This window comes from Haemorhous mexicanus, chromosome 23, assembly GCF_027477595.1.
Source record: "Haemorhous mexicanus isolate bHaeMex1 chromosome 23, bHaeMex1.pri, whole genome shotgun sequence".
Taxonomy (NCBI): Eukaryota; Metazoa; Chordata; class Aves; order Passeriformes; family Fringillidae; genus Haemorhous; species Haemorhous mexicanus.
The window spans coordinates 5756769-5782278 of NC_082363.1; the positions used below are offsets into that span (position 1 = coordinate 5756769).

Genomic DNA, 25510 nt, shown 5'->3' on the forward strand with positions numbered 1-25510 from the left:
GAATGCAAGGTTGAAAGACCTAATACTGAAATGCATCACTAAAAAGTGATTTAACTCACAAATTTTACTTCTGTATTTGGGATGAATTTTAATGTATTCTAGCTGTATAAATTGAGAACTGTTCCAGACCTTCCTTTTGAGCCATGTACATTTTGAAATATGTGACAGACTCCCTATTTCTTCAAATATAGACCAGTCTCATGAAAGATGGGGGAAAAAAGGAGCTGCAATGGCTCTAGGAATAACTCAGTCTCTGTCTTCATTCAGTACTTTTCTCAGCTTCTGTGACATCCAAGAGACAGCCTTATGAGGCTGTTCTTTAAATTTCCCTTAACTTATCAAAAACTTATCACTCAACAGAACCCAGCATCTGTAAATCTCAGAAACCAATGGCAGGTCCTTCTGGAAGCTTGAAAGATGACCATAATTGTGGTTTCCTTTGAGCAGGAACCACTTGCTGCAATCCCAGAGGGGAAGATTACCAGCAGAAAGCAGCACAGAGAGTGCAGGGTGCTGAGCTGGAGCCCCCAGCAAGCTCAGGGGCTGCAGTCTCACAGCTGATTGCCCAATTTCATTTGGTCCTGGATTCAGTAGGGCTCAGGTAAATGTACAGGAAGTAAAGTAATTGCTCCTGAGCTCTTACAGGAAATCTGTTTCTATCTTTTGCTGTGGCCTTCAATATCCACCTCAGCTCGAAACAAAGCATCCTGACAGATTCATTTCTCCCCAGGGCTTGGAGCCAGAAGATAAGCAGGCATTTGAAGGCTGACGAAAGTGTCAGCTCGCTGGCTGAACTGGAAAAATGGGCTTTCAGGAAAATATTTTACAGAGAGCCACATTTAACAGTGGTTCTGGACTTTGTTCAGTACTGGCAGGTCCACATTCACTCCATGTCAGATCACATCATGCCAAAAATTTAGTTGCTCTCTGCCACATAATGTCTTTAGACCTGCACAGGCCAATATCGATTATCCAGCAGAGGCCAATATAGATCATCCCACTGTAATTCCCTGAAGTGGGAAAGCTTTCCCATTTAGCTGGACTGGATTCACATTCCCCCCACAAATGATTGTCAGGGACAGAAGGGATGTGAATCAGCAATCTGCACGTATGCTACCAGTTAATTTGAAGTTGTGCACTTAGCATTAACATGACATTTTCTTTGCAATATTTCCCTATTTTTTTTTAAATCAAGTTGAAGATGAGGCATCTGGAAACAATCTCTACTTGAGGGTTAGACCAGTAGAAACAACATCTTCAGTAAAAGGCAAAATCAGGAGCAGTGATGCTGGAGAACCAGAGAACACCTGAGTATTGGTCTTCCCCAGTGAGAGACATTGTGCAAATGCTGTTCCTGGGAGTCTGTAGCAGTTTGGAGGCCAAAATTCTGCAGCCACATCCCATGAGCTGTTCCACTGGAAGATGTTTGCCAGCTGCCATGTTTTTGAAGGATTTCCCTAGACAAGATGCTTCTCTCAGGACATGGCCCATTCTCCTCCCAACAGCACTGACAGTGTCAGTTGTTTCTTTACTGATAGCTGAACATTTCAGAATTACAGGGAACAAGGAATCTTTTGGATCATCAGCAATGACTCCTCAGCATCTAGTCAGCCAGAACCCCTTAAAAAAGGAGAGTGGCAAGTCAGTGGAACACCAAAGCCTTGAGAGGCTGCATGTTGATGCCTCTCACTATGCATGTTTGAACAGACCATCATATGAAGGCTTCTGGAGGCTTCCATACATTACTGGCTTCATGACTGGTTTTATATCTAAGTAGGAGGAGAATCCCATTTCCTTTTAATGCTGCTGGTGACAGCAAGAAGTGGAACCCTCAAAAAGAACCTTCATGGAACCCCTGCCTGTGCTTCAGCCCATGGAAGTCCTGCCCATGAAGCTCTGCTCTTTTCAGCCAGCCCATTTGTTTTCCAGGTGTTTCCACTCCCTGGCTTAGAAGGACACCATCTGGCAGAAACACCGAGCAGGATAAATCACAAACAGATCCAATCTCAGCCTCAGCAGCTTCCTACTGCAAGCAAGGAATCAACCTGAGTAACTGCTACCTGGGTGATCTCCAGGGAGATCCTCAGGTGAGAGCCCCTCTCTCTCATCCCTGCTTTCAGAGGTTGAAGCTGAGCCCAGTAAGAAGAAGCCAAAAGGACTTTGGGTGGCACAACTCCTGCTCCATCACACCTTCCCTGAGGAGCTTGTCTGTTTAAAGTACAAATGCACCCAGGTGCATTTTCAGAGAACAATAACTGCATCAGGAATACTCAGGCTGTCCCATCGTGACATTTTCAAAACCAAACTATTCTGGTTTTCTGTCCTGAAACACTTCTGTTAGAAAATGCAATCATGAAAAATGTGTTAAGGCTCTCCACTGCCAGAGGGCAGGGTGAGATGAGATACTGGGATGGAATTGTTCCTTGTGAGGGTGGGGATGCCCTGGCACAGGGTGCCCAGAGCAGCTGTGGCTGCCCCTCCATCTCTAAAGTGTCCAAGGCCGGGCTTCCCAGGGGCCTGGAGCACCCTGGGATAGTGGAAGGTGTCCCTGCCATGGCAGGGGGATGAAAAAGCCCCAATATTTTAGGTCCCTTCCAGCCCAAACCATTCCAAGTTTCTATGATAAATGTACCACTTCAGCCAACTCAATCCAAAACTTGAGGATTTACACATTCTGAAGATTTAAGAAAACCACCTTCTTTCCTTGGAACAAAAAAAGTTCTTGCTTATAGGAAATAGTTTCTCCCTCTTTGGCACATTGTTCAGTTAAAGCTTCCATGCTCCCAAATCTCCAGCCTCTATGCCAGCAATATGGTACAGGTAAATAAATTCTTATGCCAAGTATTAAAGTCTGCTTTTTTGCTTTTTAAATAAATATTGACAATGCCCAAATGCATCTCATCATCTCTGCTTCATTCTTAACAAATCTCCAAGGAAATTGGTTAACATTTGCCTGTTGTTGTGATGCACATGGAGACTCTCTCATTATTTACCTGAATTGTTTGCATACTTCTCAGATTCATTAAATCTGTTGCAGCCTAGAAGTATTCTTGGATTTTATATTAATTTCATCAATAAACAAAATAATTTCCAAAATGGTCATAAAAGTATGGAAAAAACAATGGCAATTTCTATGTGTAACAGAAGCTTTTTTTTTTTTTCCTGTGTGATGTTCTGTAGTCACCTCTTCCTTTTTTAATTACAGTTCTGCTCTAGAATGGGACCCTTTAAAGTCAATTTGCTGTAATTCTCACATCCACATCCTTCTTCAGTTTCTGGAGCAGTATTTGCTGCAGTGATGAGTGACTGCACAGCTACAGCCACACCTGAGTTACCTGTTGTCCTTTTCTCAGTGAATGGCATTGCTGGAGCTTATTTTTGGTATTTTAATAACTAAGACAAGGCAAAGCCAAACCAGAGCTCATAGGTATGAGGTTTGGTTCTGACAGCCAAACACCAAGTTAGAGCCAAGCATTTTTCCACTTTGGTAAAGTTTTCATCTAGAAATGATTTTTAGAAAAGAAGAGAGAACTTTAAGGAGTGCTTCCTTCAAAAGGGATTGAGGAACAGGCACTAAGCATTGATTAGTTGAGTGAGGGATACTGCTGTGCCTTCCCAAAGACACCAAGTGTGAGACCAGTGTCCAGAGCAGCTTTTTTGAGCACACAGAACCCAAGACATCCTCCTTTACTTGTTGCATAACTCCTGTAAAACCACAAGCCTAACAGCCTTGTACAAAATACAGAATGCATACAGACAAGCAGCCAGGCACTGGAGTCAATTAATTTACATCACAGGGAAGGGTTTCTCTCTCTGGGCTTTTCCTGAGTAAATCAAGGAGGAAATAAAGCTTTTAAAAATAAAAATTGGGCTTTTGAGAATTGGTCTTGAGTTCATATTTTCATCAGCCATCAGTACAGGAGGGATGAGCTCCAAGTTCAGCATGCAGGACACTGCAGCACAGTTTTCCCAGCTCGAGGCACTTCCCTGACTTCACCCCTGGTTTAATCCCACCAGGGAAAACTTCAACCCCAACTGATTCTGTGCAGTCTTCTTGTTGGATGGGTGTAAAGAAACCACAGCTAATGAGTAGCAAATCACCTGTTTTAAAAAATTAAAACAATACAGCTGACTCACAACAGTACTAGAGTCTCTTTTCTCTCTTCTAATGTGGGTAGCAGAAGGTCTCAGGTTAAAAATAGAAAGCCTTTCTTATGGTGACAGCAGCTAGTGAAGCAAGCAGCAAAGGAACATGAACATACCTGGTGCACTCCTTCGTTGCACACTTCATGCAGGAGGAAACAGCCATTAGAGATACATTTATTATTTAAGCTTTAGTGATAGTAGGAGGCAAAGGTGCAGCAAAAGCTCCCTTAAGAACCTGCTGTATTTGTTTAAAGCATTTAAGTTTGAATAACAGAAAAGAAGTGACCAAGGAAGCTTTGTCAACTACACTTCCCAGTAAAACTAATTTCCCTCAGAAAGGGGGTTAAAATAAACATTTTTCCCCTTACCTTTTTCAGGACTGAGGCATTTAATTGTGCTTGCATCATCCATATTCCAGTGAGAGATTCAAGTAAAAACACCAGAGGAAGCAGCAAAGACCATATGCACATCCCTGATCTTTCAAAGGACTCAAGTAAAGAATGAGGAGAGGAGCACTGCCCGTGGTTTCACTGCAGCATCCGAGGGCTCCTGGGGATGCCTGCTGCCTGTGCTCTGAGCAGGCTCATCCTTTATTCCCTGTGCAGGGGTGCAGCAGGAGCTGCTGCCAGGTAGAAGCCAGTGCAGGAGCTCAATGAATGTTCCCAGCCTTTCCCTGCAACTCAAGTGTTCAGCCACCTGGGATAACTGTTCCTTAACTCTTTGCCTCCCTGCTCCCAGGCAGGACGTGGGGATGGTTTTTGCTTTACTCCTTTGGAAAAGAACTGAGGGGAAAACTTGTGGATGTCAGCAAAGAAGCACAGAGAATAATTCACTTTTAATCCCTCTGAGATGTGTTGCAGTAGGCAGAAAACATCAGTGAGGTGCTACTTCATTTAAGAAGGGAAAAAAAACCAGCCTCTTTTTCATGTTAATGCCTCCCCTGTGTCCACTCAGCATCCTACACATTGTTATGGGATCCTCCCAGACTTGCTTAAGTTTAGAAAGCAAGTCTACAGCTACTGATAAAAATAGGCAAGCTGTTCTTTTTGGAATTCTTTCTAACTCCTTTTCTTGGCAAAGATGACAAATTTCCCACCTTTTTAACTTGCAAGGAAATATTAATGCAGGATTAATGGGATATGGCTAGGAAACCATGCCCATTATTGTAGCCTGTGTCCCAAAGCACAATGCAGGAGAAGACAGACACAGACCTTTGAGTTCTGTCTAAATCCTGGAGAAGAATTTCAGCATCTTGGGATGAGGGTGCTGCCTAAAAACTCCGACCAGGAATAGTTCCTGCCCCTCCCACATGCCACTGAAATACACAGGATAAAACAATTTGTTCCTTTGAGGGCTTGAAATCTAATTAAACATGAATGATAAAGGATTGGGAAAAGTTAGAATCCCCTCTAGGAAAGGAATCTGCTGCTGGAGGGGCAGGGTAGGCAGGATCCCAGCATCCTGCCCAACACCCAGGGCATTCCTGCCATGCAGGCAGTGACCCCACACAGGTCCTTCAGGCAGTGCTGCTCTGGATCCTCTTCCCCCCTGACTGCAGGAGCTGAAGCCAATCTGGTTGTGCTGTTTGGTGTTGCCCTCTTGCCTTGAACCTCCCCATCCTGACCCACTTCAGCACACGAGGTGCTGTGGAATGCTCAAAGTCACTTTCTCCCACTCCACTCAGGCTCTCCACAATGGGAATGCTGACTCTCTCCATATTCCCAGCTCCTGCAGCTGGATTCTCCTGCTGTTTCCATTCTACATCAACTTTGTATTTTAGATATCAGTCACTACTGCAGAAAGATCAAGATCTTTGCAAGTTCTGACAAAACCCTCTGCAGTTTTCATTTAAGCACAAATCCTGTGGTCTTTGCCATCTAAGGAATGGCTCCAGGACTTGGCTCAAGTTTACTTTCAATAAAACATTATCCTATTTGCTTAGTGGCTTTCAGCACTAGCTGTGTCCCCTGAGGTCCCATCTCCTGAGCAACCCTTCCAGAAGCACTTGAGGAGCACTTACTGCAGGAGCCTCTGGGGCCTCCAGTATTTACACCACGTTACATTTGGGCAGTTCCTCTTGCAGCCACGGAGCTTTAACACAGGCTTACCAGGGTGAACACTGCACACAATGTGCCAGCTTTATCCTAAAAGTAACTCTCATTTCTGTTCTTATTTCCTGTTGGCACGTGCAGGTTATCAACAAATCTCATCTCATATCAGAAGGGAGAAGATGGGCAAGTGCTGAGGCCCAGAAAGTGCCTGTCAGACAACTTCCCTGGGGAGTCCCAGGGCAGGAAATCTTCACACTGCAGGGTAGGCTCAATTCACTGCTGGAGACAAAGCTCCCATTCAACACCACCTATTCCTCACAACCTGATCAAGAGACAGAGCAAACTTAAAGATTACAGCTAAGGATGATCAACTAATTCACTAATTACCCCATCAAATTGAGCAAAGCTTGTTGCTTCACCAGGCTATGCTTTCTTTAGAAGAAAAATATACTCCCATCTGAGACTATTAGGGATTCAGAATCAGTACCTAATTACTGTATGACATCAATTTCATAAAATGAAATGTTTTGTTTCTCTGGGAGCTTTTTGCTGTGCAGTTAGAACAGGGTCACAGAACAAACGTCAGAGAAACATTTGAATGCCTTCACAACACATGCAAATTTTTTGAAATAAAGAGAACACAGACTGTGCTATCATTGAGACCAAAGCATTTTACATTAAAAGATTCTCTTATTCCAAGTAATGTCTAGTCTAAACCAGGAAATTTCTCTGTGCAAAGACAGTCTGCTGACTCTTGAAATCAATGACAAACTTTTATCTGGGTTTGTGGACTCTGATTCACACCAGAAGTTCACATGTGGCTGGGAAAGGTCACCAGCACTCTAGTTTGGAGAGCACAGTGCTGGCATGGAGCAAACCTACCCCGTTGTCAGTTCCATATTACACAAAGCATAGCATGCCCTAATTCCTTCATCCTCCATTCCCAGCTCTCCAGCTCTACCAAACAGAGCAGAAGAGTGACTCGTGGTGTGCTGCTGTCACTTCACAAAGGTTTAAAGTCCTAAGAAGGGACTAAAAGGGGCCAGGACTTCTCTCAATTCCTTCTTTCCAGGATATGCAGAGGAAGCCCAGGGTAATGCCACTGAGCAGCTGACCCTGGTTAGGGGAGCTGAGCCATGCCCTGACAAAGATCTGCCCTTGCTGTGTGGCTGCACTGCCCACACAGGATCCTGAGCTACCCCAGACCTCTGCCAGGGCCACAGCCCCATCCTGGCTGCCTGGAAAGGAACAGGGCACTTCCAGAGAAACAGCACAAGGCACCCAAGCTGATGGCACAGCTACATTGTAATTTCACTACACATTCACCTACACATACATCCTTCATCCCAAGGCTCCAGCTGCCACGTTTTATCACATTCTAAGGCCTATTTCCTGACAGAAATAACAGAGATCTCATTGCCCAGCACAGGGGAGGAGTGTTAGCCCTGCTGGGGATTGAATGAGCCAGCTGGGAAATGCAGCACCACCACATCACACCATGGTTAAGTGGAGAATGGAACATCCACAATAGTTAAGTGGAGAATGGAACATCCACAACATCAGGGACGTTCTAAATAACTTCTGAAAGTCAAACACTGAGCCCTCATTGAAAGCCATAAAACTCCATCCAGAGAGTTCCATCTCTCACAATCCGTGGCATCACTTCAAGACCTTCTATAAATCAACTTCAACACATGTGGGTGTCTGTTCTTAAGTTTTTGTTCCCATAGTTACCAATGTACTTTACCACAGAAGAGAACAGCAGGTGGCAAGACATAGAACAAAATCACCATTCTCTTAACATATGAAGAGTTGGGAAGTTTCAAATTAAGGTTTTATTGCAAAATGTTTACAGACAGTAACCAAGACAAACACTATCAGATTAGAAAACTCTAAGATCCTTCCATACATTTAATCCTGGGTCAACAAAAAATTCAACATCCAGTAGGATGATCAATTTCCAGCCCTGCATCAGATGATGCCATGGGATTGCACAATCTACTGCAGCAATAGTTTTGTCTTTGTAATTTGAAATTCTTCCTAGGTCCCCCTGATACCTTCCCATGTACTTTCTGCAGAGAAAAGGTGAAGAGGCCCAGCACACTGTATACAAGACAGATTTCTCCAAATACAATTATCTTTGTGGGATAGAAACAGTAAAAACAACCACCAACAGTCTGTTCAACGAAAACAACAATTGACTTGAAGGCTGCTATCAGAACTCTCACAGCTTGAAAGTAATAACTTCTGCATTGTCAACACAAATAGAGGGCAAACTGACTGGCATTGAATGTGCTGTAAATACCAAGGAGATGCTTTGCATAAATAAGTTTTGTGACTCTTTCTGTAATAAAATCAGACACTGTGGTACTGTGTGCTGTCCATTGCCTTCTGCTCCTCCTCAGGCAGAGGAATAAAGGCAATGTCCCTCACATGTGCAGTGCTACAGGCTCCCATCCTGTCACATGTGTCTGACAGCAGGACAGGAATCAAAACTTCACAGCCAAACTGTACCTGCTCCTGAAACCCTCTGAGTGACCAGCTCACCTCCCTGGGGGCTCACCAATCTGGTTGTAACACAGAGATACCAACCATTCCTTTGGCTCTCAGAGATATCAACCATTCCTTTGGCTCTCAGAGATATCAACCATTCCTTTGGCTCTCCTTTCCATCCCCCTTCTCCCAAACTTTTCCTGAGCACCAGAAGGAAAGAGAACACTGAGAAAACTGGTTGAACTAAGCTGGTTTAACCTGATTTTTTTCACCACACAGTTTCAGAATAAACAACATTTACAATCTTTATCATTTCAGTCTTAGATCTTTTTCTGATTTGGAGTTTGGAAGAACTGAAGTGTTTTGGTGGCCTATTTTCTTATAGACCTATAAATCATCTTGGCTGTTTGAGGTTTACAGGGAACACACATTCTTCCAAGAAAATCTGTGTTACATAAGATGGGAAGATGCTCATGTCTAGCAGAGAAGGGGGAAAGGCAGTAATGAAAGAAGACAAAACCAGCTCCAAATAGATCTTGGGGTCTTAGAAAGCCTTCAGAAGTAAAGCTCAGCTACCAACCAGACTGAACTAGTCCTGAGTTCTCAACCACTTCAGTGACAAGAACAGTCCACAGCACCACAACCCCAGCCCCACACACACCTCGAGCCTCTCTGCAGCACTTCTGTTTCCTGCAGCATTTCATAAACAAGTTTTCAATGTGTTTTCAAACTTCTGACTAACAATCTGAAAATGAGGGAAAGATCATTGGCTGGACTGCTTTGTTTAGACAAAAACGCTTCAGTAAGTGGTTATACTGTGTGCAGGTGATAAAATCTGGAGATGCTGCAGTGACAGCTGCAGACAGATGTGTTTGCTGCTGGAATTCCTGCTACTTCTTTTCAGATCACTAAAAGGAAAACGTAAAAATCCCTTGGCTTGCTGCTTCTCTTTGTCCCTCCAAGATTATAACTGAAAAGTCAAACTCTGTGTTAGATCTTGCTGCACAATTGCTCTCATTGTGGTATCATGGAATATCTGACAAGCTGCAAGCAGCCCACAGGCAGCAGTGTAAGCTGCCTTGCAGAGTGGCTGTGTGGCTCTGGCTGCAGCCAGAGCAGTTTCCCAACTGCAGGAATTCTGTCCAGCCAGGGCTGGCAGGCAAACAGCTGGGAGCTGGACACCTTGGGGCAGGAGATATTCCAGGTGTCCTAGCAAGGAGTTGTGTTGGAAGTATGATCCTGGAGATCATTTCCCTTCCCTCTAGTTCCTCCCTCACAACACCTTCCCTGTCTTTTCTACTTTGTTTTGTCAACTCCTCCAGTGAGGTGCTACACCTCAGTTACTCCAGTGAGTCTGGTTATCCCAGATGCATCCAAGCAACAGAGACACAGTTCACAAAGATTAATGTTCAATTACCTCAGATCCCTTTGTTTCTCCACGCAATCTTTTTTCTCCCCTTAAAAATAGAAATGCATTTAATATTCTTGCTTGAGTGCAGCCCTGCACAGTTCCTTTATTCCATGGTTCTGCTGTTGGTAGTGGAGGGAGCCTGCTCACAGCTCCCTGCTCCTGGTCCTGTTACTGCTTGTGACATATTTCCAGCCTGCAGCCCATTGTCTGCACAGCTCTGCTGCCTCTGAGAATCCGGTGTCAGCACAGTGGGAGAGCTGTGCAAAAGGCACAAAACAACCACAACCAGAGGAGAATCATGGCTGCCTGAAATACATTGATGGTCCCTGTGAACAGATAATAACCTGCTTCAGGGTAAATCACATCTTTGGTGTGTGCTGAGGACAAGATATGAGATACCCAAGACAGGAATGGAGCCAAGAAATAAATTAATCATTTCATTTTTCAGCAGACAGCACTCTGACACATATGACAAAATCTCCTGAGCTAATTCTCTCCCAAAATCAAAACTTGCAATTCATTCAGTCACAACTGTGACATGGATTTCTGAGCACAGACACAGTTCTCAGACAGTTGAGCCATGAAAAACGCACGGTGGGGTGGAATTGATTACTAATTAGTGATACAAGACACATATGCTTGCATCCATAGAAAACAGCTGGGCTGCACTCTGCTCCATTGTCCCAAATAAATTGGAAAAGATAAATGCATTGCTCTGTGAGGCACAAAGTAGATGAGGCATTCATGCTTTGTTAAACTTTCCAGGCACTTGAGGGTGTTTGAAATTATGATGCATGTTAAATTTAAGCAGATTTATTATCCACGTGTTCCAAATGCAATGAACACTTCACTGCCTCACATTTCCTACTTTAAAAATAGCAGATTTTCTAGACTGAACACACAAGTGTGTCTTGTGTAGGTCTAACACAAAACCTCTAGTCATACAGATGCTCTGAAGCAGCAATTAATGCCTAATTTTAAACATTTTCCCATCTATTTATGCACACACAGCTTCAAGTGCCCACAAGAGCAGGTACAATAAAAAACTTGCATAATAATAGTGGAGAAGTGCTGGGTCTTTTTAAGCCAAAAGAATTTTGGGTGTTTTGCATCAGAAGTTCCTAAATAAATGTTTTAACACTCAGATCACTCCACCTGTTGCCAAAATGAGGACAAAACATTTTGCACTCTAAGGCCTGATAATTAGATAATTAGGGTTGCAACCCTAATACATTTGTGTTTGGATAAACATTGTCCAAACTTTGTTTGCCCACACGAGATTGAAGCAGAGGATGAAGATGCAGCAACACAAGATGAGTATAGAGTGTGGAAATTATCAGTCACTATCTGCACTAATTAGGACTCTGGGTACTCATTAAGAGGAACCTTTCTGCACAGTAGAAAAGTATCTCAAATCAGACCTTTTTGTAGTGCACTTTGTATTTTGTAATTAGAACAAACTCCCATAGCAGATAGGTGAGATTTCTATGTCAGCTTTTCGGTGTGTAGAGAAAACAAAAATGAGATATCAGAGTTCTACATGAAATTTTCAGGCTTGTTCCTTTACTTCCCAGCACTCTCCTTATGCAATGCTTTAATTTAGACTATCCTGAGTACTGGTGCAGAATTAATCAGGTCAGCAAAGGGCCTGCCAGCCACGATTACTGCACCTTTAAATACTTCTTTTCACCATCACTTCAGCTGTTACTCTGCTATTTTTAAATCGGTTTCAAACTCAAGACCCATGGACAGGGGGCAAATCCTTCCCCAAAAATGCCATGGACAAGGGGCCAACACCGACCTCAGCTCTTGAGGTTATTCCCCTTTTTCCTACAGCTTGTTTACTGGATTGTTAAGCATTCTGGCAGCAAATGGAAGGGGGTGGGGAAGAAGACGAGCTGCCACATTTCTAAAATTAGCATCTTCTGTCTCCGAGAAGCCTGTGGAGATTTAAAAAAATTAGGTTTCTCTGCAAGATGCAGAGAGATGTGGAATTTAAACTGCGTTACACAGCTAAAATCCTGAGCTCTGTTTCATACCTGCAAGCTAGTTCACCTACCTTCCCTTTCATCCCCTTCTCCCAGCTGCCACTTAGAGACTGTTACAAAACACCTGGTCCATTTTATTGTAAATGGAATTGCATTCTTGTGCCATGTCATCCCCAGGAGCCAGTCCATGGAGCCACAGACTCGTTCCCTGTTCCAGGTCACTCCTGCTGGGCTCTCACACAGCCTCTGGGGGGGCTGCCATTCCCTGCTCACTGGTTTTCTCCCCTCAGCTGTGGTTTTTGGTGCTCAGGTAGCAGGTAATGCCCTGCTCAGGGGATGTGCCGTGTCCTTCTCCAGTCTGGGATGTAAGCATTCCTTGCAGAGCCTGCTGCAGGAGCTGCTGTGCCATATTGTGTGTGGATAGAGCCAGGATTGCTCCAGTTCCAGAGCTGAGTTGTACAGACATGTTGGTTTTAACACACACACTGCCATGAGAACACCATGAAAAGTAACATTTTGGTCTTTGCTGTTTATTAATAAAACCCAAGAGTGAAAGAACTGACTGTGCCTCAGTTCCTTCAATGCCTCCATTGCCATTTGTTCTGCACAGAAATAACAGAATATTACACCAGACCTGTGCTGAAAAATCCTAACCCAGAATACTGGGCTTTCACAGATGGGCTTGAAGTGGAAGAGACTCAAGAATAAAACTCAAGTTTCTTTCCAAGAACCACTAAGGGTGCCAAAGTCTCCTTTGGATCACCTTGTGGAGGAACCAAAGACTCAGCCATGACACAAATGCAGACTGGCACAGGCAGAATTAAAACATATGGGACCAGAAGGCTTTGTTCCAAAAGTCCCTTTTCTTCTTTTAGCAAATATATTTATTCTGCTGCTATTACAAGTCACAGTTCATGTCTTATGACAACTATATATGCTTAGATTTCTTTCAGGTATTGGAAGCATCAGTGGGCAGTGTTACAGCAGAAAATTGTGAAAAAAAATGGGAAGGCTTCAGGATTTCTACAAAGGAAAGTTCCCAAAATAATTCATGTATTTTGAATCAACATGTTTTGGTTCATCAAAATAGTTGCTGGCTTAAAAAGCACATGTGATAGTATATAGTATATGTTATTTATATATATATTATAGATTAGATGTACCTGGTAGTATGTAGTATAGATTAGATATATATAAATTTAAATGAGATGAGATGAGATGAGATGAGATGAGATGAGATGAGATGAGATGAGATGACATGACATGACATGACATGACATGACATGACATGGTTTAAAACAATGAAAAAATCTGCACATTTTGTTCTAAAACCGACAAAATAGGTTTATTTGAACCTGCAGTGAAATACTTTATCTTTTTAATCTGACATGAGAAACAAATCTAAAAAAATTCTATTCTACAAAGCATTTCTCATTTGGTGAAACCCCACAGAGCCAAAGTAAGGGATTTCATTCAAGTTGCTCAAGACACCTCTAGTTAAGATGTTTAGTACAAAAGTTTTCTCAGCCTGAGTCTTGCAGTTAAAAAATGAGCTTTCCTGCCTGGAGACAGAAAAATCACATAAACTTGACCCAAAATCCAGCAGAGCAAATGAGAGGGTGCAAGAGACACCAGTCAAGGCCTTGTCACATCCCAGGGCTGTCCTACAGACAGCAGAGGTGCTGCAGGTCCTGCCTTAGCACAGGAGCTTGCTGCAAGTCAATTCTCTGCACATATCTCTGCCTGTCACTGCTAAATTACAATTACAGTCACCCCTTTTAGCTGTTTGCACTGATTAAATGAAAGCACAGAACTCAGTTTATCTGATTAGCCAGTGTGAGCAGCAAAAAATTACCCTGCAAGCAGCAGCTTCAGTGTTCTTAGTGACACCCTGCACCCACTTTATGTGTGCTCTGCCCTCTCAGAGGGCAGCCCTTGGAAATTTCCAGGGTAAGAATTTTCCCTCAAAGCTGATCTTACTCCAAAGGGGTAAGGTGACCAAAGGTGCATGAAACCTTCCTGTCTCCCCCTAAGGGAAACCTCTGCCCCCACCAGAGCAGGGAGCTCAGCCTGTCCTCACTGTCCACAGGCCAGGGTTTGTTCATCCTTGTAATAAATTATGGATGCCCCCCCATACACATCTGTTACTCAAATCACCAGTTAATAATGTATGAATAAATGAAGAGACTGCTCTGAGGGGAGAGAGCTGTGGGGGACTAAACTTTGAATTCTCTGCTACAGCAGCAAGCATCAAAGCTGTACTGCCAGGCTTGACCTCAGCTGGGTTTTCTTTTTTAAGAGGGTTAGAACTAGCACCTTATGAACATGAATGGCTGAACAGCAGGGGCATGGCATGAAAGCTGGCCCAGAAACACGGGGAAAGAACGAAACGCCAATGAAAATCTTGCCAGAAGCACAGGGGTATCAAAGGTCTTTGCTATCTGGTGTCAGTCTGAACTGGGAGTGAAGGTCACAAGTGAATTGATAATTCTCACCAGAAATACACTGTTAATTCTCACTAACAGAGTTCTCAGTCAGGGAAACAGATGCCATTTGAAAATACAAAGCCTGCAAATAAGAATGGCTGCTGAAGAAGTTTCTATGTTTATAGTAAGCTTGTGCATCACATGCTCCAGAGCTGCAACCTGGGACCAAGCGCTGCTGGCTCTCAAGCTGGAAACATGACCGTGTGCTCAGCAGCCCCAGCTGGAAACAGCGCTCGGTGTGGCCTCGGAGGCGGCGCTCAGGAGGGGACAGTGCCTCCCCAGCCCGCGGGTACCGCTCGCTGCCGCCGGGATGCGCTGCGGGCGCACGGAGCGCGCTCCGCCGCACGGGAAGCGCTCCCGTCCGGGCGGGCAGCGCTGCATCGGCCCGAGCAGCACAGCCCCTTCCCAGGGCACCAGGGGACACTGAGAGCAGCACAGCCGCCGGCTGTTCCATCCTCACTGAAACTGCGAACAGACCTGCAAGTATCCCAGCGGGCTGATGGGCACAAGAATTCAGTGCACAGTGCACTGCATGAACGACAAATCTTAGACACAAAAAGCTGTGCCAACCCAGGCAGTGTCATCCAGGGATTGACCGAGCCTCCTCACTCCTACAAGTGCAGCTCATCCATCACCTGTTCAGGTGCTGGAGACTGATAGAAAAGCTATTTCTCCACTATAAAAATGAATGGCACAGTCTGTCACTGCATTGTCTCTTGTCCCTAAATTACCCACTTATTCTGCACCTTTCACAACAAAAACGAAGCACAGAATCTTCACAACTCCCCTATAACTCTAAATTTTATTATTGCTTAAAACTTTATTCTGACCAAGGTAGGAAATCTGCACATCTTGTGTGGTTCTTGCAGCCAGTTCACAGCTTTGACTGAGAAGCAAACAGCAAACTGCTCAGAGCACACCCTGTCTAGCCACCTGAACTCAGAGCAGGAAAGCAAATTGGGCTCTGAACCAGACAGTGAAGAACTCAGAGACCCTCTGGTGATAGTTATTGGCAAAGTCTCTCTGATCTCACAGCCACATTTACAGGACAGCACAACCACAATTCACTGTGCAGAGAATCCAGACTTTATCCCTACACTGTCTGTAAGAAGCTTGAGTCTAAAATCTGGTACTTGTACTATTAAAAAAGCTCTTCCAGCTGAGGATTAATCATCTCAGTAGGACTGTGCAAATGCATGTGAGATGAGTGGGGAAGGTTATATAAAGCCCACAGAGAGAAAGAAAATGCAGAATAGAACTGGGGACCTGGCTTGCACAGCACCTGAATGCCTGCAGGTGCTTCTAACAGAGATGCATTCCGAGTGCTGATTGTAATTTACTTGTCAGTCATTTACTTGATTAATTATCTCCTCCAAAAGGCTCATCACCCAGGGTACCTGAAGTGTTACAACCATCATTAGAGATGCAGTAGTGTGATCCTCCAGCAGACACAGATGCCAGGAACAGTCCCCTCTGCACAAACACACTTTGCCACGAGACACGCAGCTGACAAACGTGTGTACAGAGCCCCAGGAACACACAGCACTGCAGAACCATCTGAGAATGCACATCAGAATGGCTTTAATGAACTCTGCACCACAGGTAATGAATGATAAGATGACTGCACAATCCAACCTGGTCAGCATAGTCTACACCAGCAGAACTCCTGTAAAATCACTGAGAGAACGCAGCAACATCAGCTCTGTGTGCCAGCAGAAATCATTTTATACACACAGCAGTGAGTAATGACACTAAGAAATGATGGGCAGAGTTTAGCACAGTGCATTGTGGTGGAGTTTCTGTTGTTTAAGAGCCATCCTTCCCTTCCTCCATCAGTAAACTTTGCAAGCACACTCAAATGCAATGTCTACAGCTACTGAAACTGCTCTGGAGTAAACAATTCATTCAGAGAATTGGGAATTGCTCTGTCCTTGGCATTATGGTTTCTCTGAAGCAATACATGTTTCATTTGCTGTAAGTGGAATAGATTTTCATTTACTTAGCAGTCTTTGTATTTATCTAGATACTATGGCCATAATTAATAGAACATGCCTTCTTAAAGACAAAAGATCTTTTGAAATGACAGTGAGCTGATAAGATCTAAAAAATATTATCCTCTAACAAACAGGGTCAAACGGCTGAATATTTCTGAGCAAGTGAGGAAAAGGAAGAGTAATGTGATGTTATGAAAGTACTACTGAACAACAACTGAGCCCATAAGCACAAGCACAATTTATCTTCTAGCAAAAATTCTAGTGGATGAGGTAAAAAGAATAAATCCACCTACTGTGTTTCTGCGATGGGCTTCCTAAATCCATCATCTTGTAGAGGTAAGAGGGTTTTTCTCAATTTCCTATGTTAGGAAGTAAAAATACTCTGCATTTTCCCTCCGTCTTGCTCCCTCTTCTGCAAGTCTGTGTCTGTGTGAGAAGGCAGTTTGAATTTCATCCCGTTTATTAGCTCAGGCACTGAGGAATCACTGTCAGTTTTGTGATGTACAAGCTCCATTCCTCTACACAACACCGAGGAAGCGGGGGAGAGAGGAGAGGTAGGATTTGATCTAAACTACTTTTTGCTGGAACAATTAACTCTTTGCTGACTGACAGCTCCTTCCTGGTGTATCTCATGTCAGTTGACACTGAAATGTCTGCTCCTCTAAGGCAACAGGGGACTCTCTGACAGCTGTTAAATGCTCATGTTGCTTCTTTTAAGGTTTCCTCCACTTTTCTCTCCCACTGCTTAACTGGGAACTCCAGTCAGACATCACCACAGCCATGATCTCCTACAACCACACGAGGTGCCCCTGTTCAATTATGGCAGAGGGACTTAGGGTTACAAATTTGTTCCTCAGTCCCTGCAGCTTCTAAAACTTACAGAGGTCTCTAACAGGGATTTATTCTCCACCAACTAATGCTTGCTGCTTCTTCAGGTAAAGCATTTAACACCACTAACCCTGAATATCCAAAACTGAACAGAATTATTTGCATTGAAGCCAAATTCACTGCTGCTAGAAGAATGAAATGTGGATGCACCTGTGTATACCACCATCCTCAAACACTTTCATTTTCAAGGTAAAGAACAGAATCCTGTTCATTCCTCTGCAGTGAATTTTCAGTCTGGTAACAACAAATGATCTTGCTTCACTTTCTCAACCACCTGTTCTAAAAAAGAAACAGAGTTCAGTAACACCACCCCATAGCCAGTTCCACATTCAACCAGGTCTGCAAAGGTTTCCCCAAGTTTAGTGTTTTCCTGGGAGAGCTATTACATAAATATAAATATATGAATGTATGTATATATATATAAAACTCTGTAGATATTTGCATCTCTTGAGAGAGTTTTAACTTTTTAATCTCTGCCCACAGTAAAACCTCTCTGATGCAAATTTTTACTTAGAGCTCTATGAGAAAAATGAGTCAAATTAACTAGATTTTCCACACTAACCATTTTCCTCCAGAGAACAGCATGCAGGATTGAGCACAAACCTTTCTTCCCCCCTACTTCAAACAGCACTTTGTAGTCCATCTCTTCCTTTTTTCCGCTGGCAAATGAGGACAAAACCTGTTCTGCAATCATGGATCTGAATGCTAGTGCTTCCAACATATTTATATTTTCATACTTAATTCTAGCAAATGAGCATTTTGAACTTTCAATAAGCTTAATTTCTTGATTTTTGAGCATTATCTTGACAGCAACCCAGCTCCTGTATCTGCCACTATCCCAAAGACTTGCCTGGTGCTGGAGCACCCACTTGGAATAACTTTCCTCGGACTTTCACTGATGGTCTCACACATTCTAAGTTCCTGCCTATGTCAACACACAGTTCATTCACTGTGACACAACCTCAGCTTTTCTTCCTTTGATCCAGTCACAAATCCTGCTGGCCTCCTGGGAATCAACATCCCCCCTTTCAGTTCAGTGAGAGAGACACCAGTTAAGGGGATTAGAATAGTCTCTAAACAGGTTTAAAATCTTTTGTTTTCCTCACCGAGCCAATTGCCTGGAACTTCAGCATTTCAGCAGGGAAAAAGATTATTACTTCAGGGAAATATCAGTGGTTCTGATATTGTCAGAAACAATCTCACTCACTCTTCTCTAAACTGTTCACAGGTCTTCTATTGTGTGCAGAGCATTTTCAGCATAATAGAACAGCCTCTCTTCACAGTGGCTACTCAGATTTAACTCATGTTTGTATTCTGAGATCAGGAGTTCAAGAATATTCTCATTTCTTCTCTGTAGAGTCAGCAGTGCAGCTGAAGGATCCTGGATTTGCCTGGGAGATGGCAGCAGCCACGCATCAAGTGGTTCCTCATAGTTTGATAACTGTAGAAAACCACTATGGTTTGCTTCAGAAGACAACTGAAGTTATTTGTTCTCTCAAGAAACAAAGCATTCCTCTCTCTGATAAAGCATTTAACCTCAGATCAAACTGACAGATAAGATTCTGATGTGAAGATAAATAGAAAACTGCTTGGAGATGAAGGGCATTGAAACGTTTGGGGAGGTGAGGTGAGATACCAAAAACCAGGGTGTTTCACAGTATCACAGCCATGATTTTAAAACACAATTTGCCAAACTCCAAATGCTAACCAAAGCCAGCCATGCTGTAAGACACACAGGCTAGCAGTCACTTGGCTGTACCAGCTTTTGGTGGCTTTCAGGGGGATTAAGTTTACCAGAACTATCAGCAGATACAAATAATTTGCTTGTGAGAAAGTGTAAGAGGGAGAGACTCAGCTCTTGTTTACAGAGCCTCAGAGCAGCATCCCCGTGAGTGGCTTTGACTGACAGGATTATTCACAGCTAATGGCAGCACCTCCAGAACTTCCCACAGATAATGCCAATATCGTTGCACTTTGTTAAACAATATTGGATTTCCACCCCTCCCATCTCTGACAGCACACAGGCTGAGCACTCATATGAATGAATGAAAGAAACAGATTTTTCCTCTCACAGCATTATAAAGACCTGGTTTTTAATTGTTCCAGCACTAGTTCAGTCAATCCAGAAGTTGGTTTACTACCTCTAAACATGCTGCACTTACTCTAACCACCTGACTGAGCATGATTTTTACCTATTTCACTGTTATTAGGATCAATCCAGGGTAACTTCCTTGCTACCAGGTACACCTATCAAGAACTTTCACTCTGCCTGGCAAGGAGCAGCGGTTCCAAGCAGCAGTTACCCTGGTTAATAACCCTCAAGGGATGCCAGGTACAAAAGCTCCAGGAGCAGCGGCACTCGGGTGGTTCTGAGGCGGCTGAAAGTGCCAGCGCTGGGTTCTCGCAGGACGGAGGCTGTGAGACTGCTCACCCAGCAGATGGCAACCGCGAGACAGCCCACGGCATGAGCGGTGTCCTCAACCGGGGATGGGGCGCACACGGCGCTGTTTGTTCTGCTGCATCGGTACCTTTTCCACTGCACACTCCAAAATCCTCACAGGCAGAAAGAGAGACATGAGATAGGGCAGGAACACTTGAGGGGGCAGAGGAGAAGAAGGAAGAAACAGATGGTAACATTCAGGTGATTCAGTTTCTAGTCCAGAAAAAAAAAACCCTGATTCTGCAAGAGAGTTCAGTCAGTGCCTTTTATCTCCTTTTCCCCAGTTAACTTCTACAGGAAAAGGAGAGCTGCTACATACATTGAGTATCCAGGTAACGCTGCCCTTTTTATTACAGCCCCATGATTCACTAGCACAGAGCAAAGAAAGGTGAGGCCAGACTGCAATATTCCTGTGGACCACGGAGAAGGAGCAATAAAGCAGAGCTCTGTCAGAAGCACCTTTGTGGTGCCCATTGCTTTTCCTGTCACATTTACAACCTTTATCCTAACAAACATCCACTGAGACAAAGACAGGTGGTTATTAGTATTTCCTGATTTTAAAACAAAATCACTACCAAGGGCAGAGGCTGTGTGAGCTGGAGGCAAAGCAGATTCCTCCTGCTCCATAGCAGGTGTCAATTCATTGGTATTTAGGCTCCTGCCTTCCAAGAGATTGCAGCAGGAATGTCTGAGCCTGAACAGGAGTTAGGAGACTAAACACCTTTAGGCATCTTGGCACAGAGCCTCCAAAAACTACATTACAATGCACTTTACCAAAAACACAGGCAAACAAAAATCCCAACCAAAAAAATCTAAGAAAGAAGTTAATCTAGAAAGCCATAGAGATTTTCATTACCTGTTGAATCTCTACGGGCCAAATGGCAAGGTTTGAAATGGTCACTTGGAAATAAATATACATTCCTCAAAGACAGGAAAAAGGAATCTGAGTCACATCAGCTGAAAGACAAGATACTTAAGCAGTATTACAGTCATAATGAAGTTCAAGGACCTGGGCTCAGTGGTTCATCCTGGGCTCCTGAGCCTCCTGCTCAGCCCTTTGCTGGCAGCAAGGAGCCAGACATCCTCCAGGTGCCTTGTGCCATACATGATTCCCAAATCCCTGCCCTCCATCAGGTGCAGGAGAATTATCTGTGAAGTGTGAATGAATGGACAGAGCTGAGAGCTGCCCCTGGGTGCCAAGCCCCAGCCAAGGTTACCACTGCCTGCAGTGAACCCAAGACACTTCCTCACCCTTTACAATGCATTCTGCTTCACACAAAGGGACAATTTCTTATAATTTTGTCATATCTTAATGTGATATAAAAATTCTCAAAGACTGAATGCTTTGAAACAATTTTTTCTTCTAAGACTTGGACAGTATTAAAGAATTCTACATGATCTTGGATGTCCAAAACCAGCATTTTTCACTGTTCCATCAGTCCTCAGATCTACTCCAGGCCACCATCACCCAAGATTAAAAACCTCCAGGGCTCAGAATCCTTTGTGGTCTACAGATTGCATGTTGCAGAATAGTTCCCAAGCAGCTGATATCAGCACCCACCATCGCCACTCTCTAGATCTTACCAGAGTTTATTTCAGTGCTGAATTGCTGAGGTTGGACATTATTATTATTTGTATTTCAGAACATGTAAAAAAGACCTAAACATGACTGAGAAGTGTCTGTTGTGCAGGATCAGCAGCTCCCATTTATAATCAGAATAAGATACAGGATAAGGATAAAATGAAATCACAAAAAGAGCCAAACAAGAAGGCAGTAACAGAATCAGAACTAGAATCTGGGTCTGCTGAGCAGTCCAGTATTGTGTCCTTAGGTTCATATCTTCATTACAACAGTCTGTGCACCATTAACATAAATTTGTATAAGCTGACACTGCCAACAAAGGAAACAATTGTGCATTCTGCAAACCTCACTTGTGCATTTCTGCCTCTGCAGCAAAAGGAAGGACAAACAGCACTCTCAGTGTTCCTTACACTACAGCCTTGTCCTCCATTCAGAAAGGAAAAAAGGTGTTGAAAACATAACTCTCAGTTGACACTGTGCAAAACCTTCAGGATTTGGTGTCACAACTGTGTGGCACCACTGTCTGTGTCACACCAAACTGAGGAGAATGCCATGTTTGAGCTCAGTCATGACAGGGATAACAGCATGTCTGTTCAGATGGATTCAAACTGCACCAACAAAACCCAAACCCAAACCAGGTCCCATCCTTCCCTCACTGCCCTGTACAGGCAGAACAAGCAGAACTGCAGCATCAGGTCACATTTTATTTTTAGCTGAAAAACCAGTGAAGCTGGGCAGTTTCTAACTAATCTAACTCTAATTGAAGTTCCTGTCAGACAGCTGGTGCCAATTCACAAAATATCACCTGCCTGTCTGTCCTCCAGCTCAGCTTGTGCCACGGAGTGGTTTGGGTTGAAGGGAGTTCTGCAGATGCCCCAGCCCAAGCCCTGCCATGACAGCAGCTGCCCACAGCCAGGCAGATGTTGGAGCCCCAGCTGAAGGCCAGCTCAAGTGCTTCTCCAGGCTAATCTGATGTACCACATATCTCAGCAAACAGGATTTTGCATGTCTGTGCACAGCACTCTTTCATCAGATTACAAGGGAAAAGTGAGTCTAGACATGCCAGAGCATATTTGAAAAATAGAGGATTACTGAATTTGCCATATCCCTCCTTGATTTTGGACTCTCCCAATGCAGCTGTAATAAGGACTAATGACATTATATATAACCAAATTATGTAAAAGTTAATTGCATTCCACTCAGATTTCCTTTTTACATAGCAATCTGCTTCCTCATCCATGTACAGCCTACACAGAAAAGTGGAGATTTTACTGCAAAAAAGCAACAGGTTTTGAAAAGTGTCTCACTTGATGAAACATCAGAAAGCTGCACAGGAGTGCCAGGAGTTCCAAGCCACTGAAGATGAGTAAGCACAGGAGATTGTGGGTAACTGTGATACTGTGGGGCCAAAAGATCACTTGAGGGGCACTTAATTAACTTCATGGAGAAATTGCAACCAGTGGTTTAACTCCAGCTCAGTCCTCCCCTAAGTTTTCTGGCAGATAAACTCACCCAAACATGAAAGGAGAAGCGTTGTGCTTGGCAGGCCAGCCTGACAAAACTGAAATGTTATTTATGAAGGCACAGGCTGCTCCAGGCAGCTCAGCACTGTCACTGTCACTCTGTCTGTGCAGGTGGCTCAGTGTCTGTCACAGTGCAGAGGCAAAACCACATCAGAGCTGCATTTCAACAGAGCCATGGAAAGAGTTAAAGAGGGAGTCCAGGCCAGGCTCAAGTGGGTGTTCTGAACCAGCCTGCAAAGGGATTCCTGAGCCCAGACCAGCTTTTGTTTAGGTCCAGACCCACTTGCATTGGAATGCTGGAAGTGCACAATGCAGACTTTCTCTCCCTCCAGCTATTTCTGCCTTTTCTTTGCACTTTGTCCTGGGTTTGCACACTGACAGAGCTTCATGTACAGGAATATGTCATGCACATCCAGAGTCATCACCCTACAAATAAAAAATGAGTTCCCTAACAGTTTGTGTGATAGAGCCATAACTGGAATAAATCACCTCACTTCTGTGGTGCCAGAACACACAAATGATGCAATACACTCATTTCACATCTGAATTTCTGCTCTTTACTTTTTCAGACTCCTTGCAAATCAATATAAGAAGCACACTGAGACAATGATAATGGCTTGATGGCTCTACCAGGAAAAGTAGCATCAGTAAATGTGTAAGAAAGATAAGAACTAGGATAACGACAATCAATCATGGATTAATTATTTCACTGACAGGCTATTTTTAGTACACCTACAATATAAATATATTCAGCAAGTAAAAAATATACTTATCAGCACAAATTGTAAGCCAACAAAAAGTGAAATTGATCTCACAATTGCTGGATATTTAACCAAAATTACAAAATTAGGTCCTGTGAAAACCCAGCCAAAACTTTGAGTGCTGTCAACTTCATGATTGTAGGCAGTAAATTAAATGCATTTCAAGCAAATGAGTCCTGTGTTGAATAAATGAAGTTTTGATTTAAATATTAAGTTAAATAATCTTTTTATTATTTATTTTAAATGCAAAAAACCCAGGCCCTCCTCCCTCAGATGTCTCCCATAGCACTAATTCATCTGCCACAGACATCAGTTACACAATTCCCTCCCTCCTACCCAATCTCCAGTCTACACTTGATGTGCACAATCACATCTGTAATCTCCAGAGCTTCCTAAGAGAAGAGCTCATTTTCCCCTGTGCAAGCTGTCAACACTGAAAAAAGAGCAACAGCCAACAATAGTTTTTCTTTGAGCTCTGCATCTCCCAGCTCAGTTCAGACAACTCCGTGGCACAGAGCCACAACCTGAGGCACTATAAATCCCAGTCTCATCAACTTCAAGAAACATTTTCCAGAAGCACTGGAAAGGATCAAGGAAAAAAGTTGCAATCTCTTGACAGTCTCATCCCAGCACACTCATCTACATTTTTTTACAAGTTTTACAAATCCTGCACATGAAGGTCTGTTCACAAAACTGAAATCTCACAGACTGCACAAGCAAGGACAGAAGACAGATTGATTCAAAGTTATCCTCAGTGTGCAGGGCAATGGTTGATTTGGGGATTTTTTAATACATTTTACCCAAACTCTAGTCTCAATACCAACTACACAGAAAAAGGGACTCAGGAATATACAAGCACAGTCCCCTCAAATTTAAGGAAAACTAGCTGTCCCATATGAAATATCAGTACAGTAAAAGTAAATTTGGAGAAGAAAAGAGTGCATTTTCAATACCAAACTATAAGATGAAAGGATGACATCTTCCACTCACCTACTGAGAGGATGTTTGCAGAGAGGAAATGGCAGCAGTTTCCCTCATGGAGAATGGATTCTTCTCTTTGTGTCAAATCCCCTGCTAGAGATTTTGGAGAAGTCAGAGCCATCTCAAGCTTTCAGAGCAGCCCAGCAACAGCTTGCTCCAAGTCAAACAAAGCACTTTAGTGCAGATATCTGCAGAAAGTTTCAGTCAAGCAATGAAAATATCCAAGGAAAAGCAACAATTTCAGGATGTTGCTGCTTTCTTGATTTGGAAGTGCTAGTGAGTGCCTTCTCTGCAATTCCACATTCAGGAGACTGTCCTGGTTTAATTCTTTTGCCACATATTCCACGCATTGAACAACAGGATTTACAGTATCAGTGTGGAGAAAGAACCATGGAGCTCAGTCTTGACAGTCTTGAGGGCCCTTCCCAGGAGCACAGGAGTTACAAACATTCCGTGGATCTTCCCAGTGTTTCTTGCATGTGGATACCCTGGATAAAACATTTTTTAAACAGTAGAAGTTGCTTTAACTGTGAGATATTTACCACAGGAACATACTTAGGTGATGTGCAATGCACTGACCTCAGCAGACAGAAGGCACCAACTCTTCCTTCCCTCACCCCAGGATTTTCCACAGACAAAGTTCCCTTTTTGCCAGCAGCAACTTCTCCAGAAGCCAAAGTACTCATGCTGGGATTAATTAATTTATAGCCACAGACACACAGAGATGTAATATGTACATATACACTTAGCTCAGTCATTCTGCACA

General features: G+C 43.5%; 1 protein-coding gene across 5 annotated transcripts in view; it reads right to left on the reverse strand.

The window, feature by feature from the left end:
• PLCH2 (phospholipase C eta 2) overlaps positions 1 to 25510 on the reverse strand; it is a 75950-nt gene that overhangs the window by 41246 nt on the left and 9194 nt on the right. For all 5 annotated transcript variants that reach the window (XM_059866621.1, XM_059866620.1, XM_059866623.1 and 2 more), the window contains one exon: positions 24754 to 25232. In XM_059866621.1, coding sequence (XP_059722604.1) covers positions 24754 to 24865 — 112 coding nt within the window. In that variant the 5' untranslated portion in view covers positions 24866 to 25232. The remainder of the gene's footprint in view (positions 1 to 24753; positions 25233 to 25510) is intronic.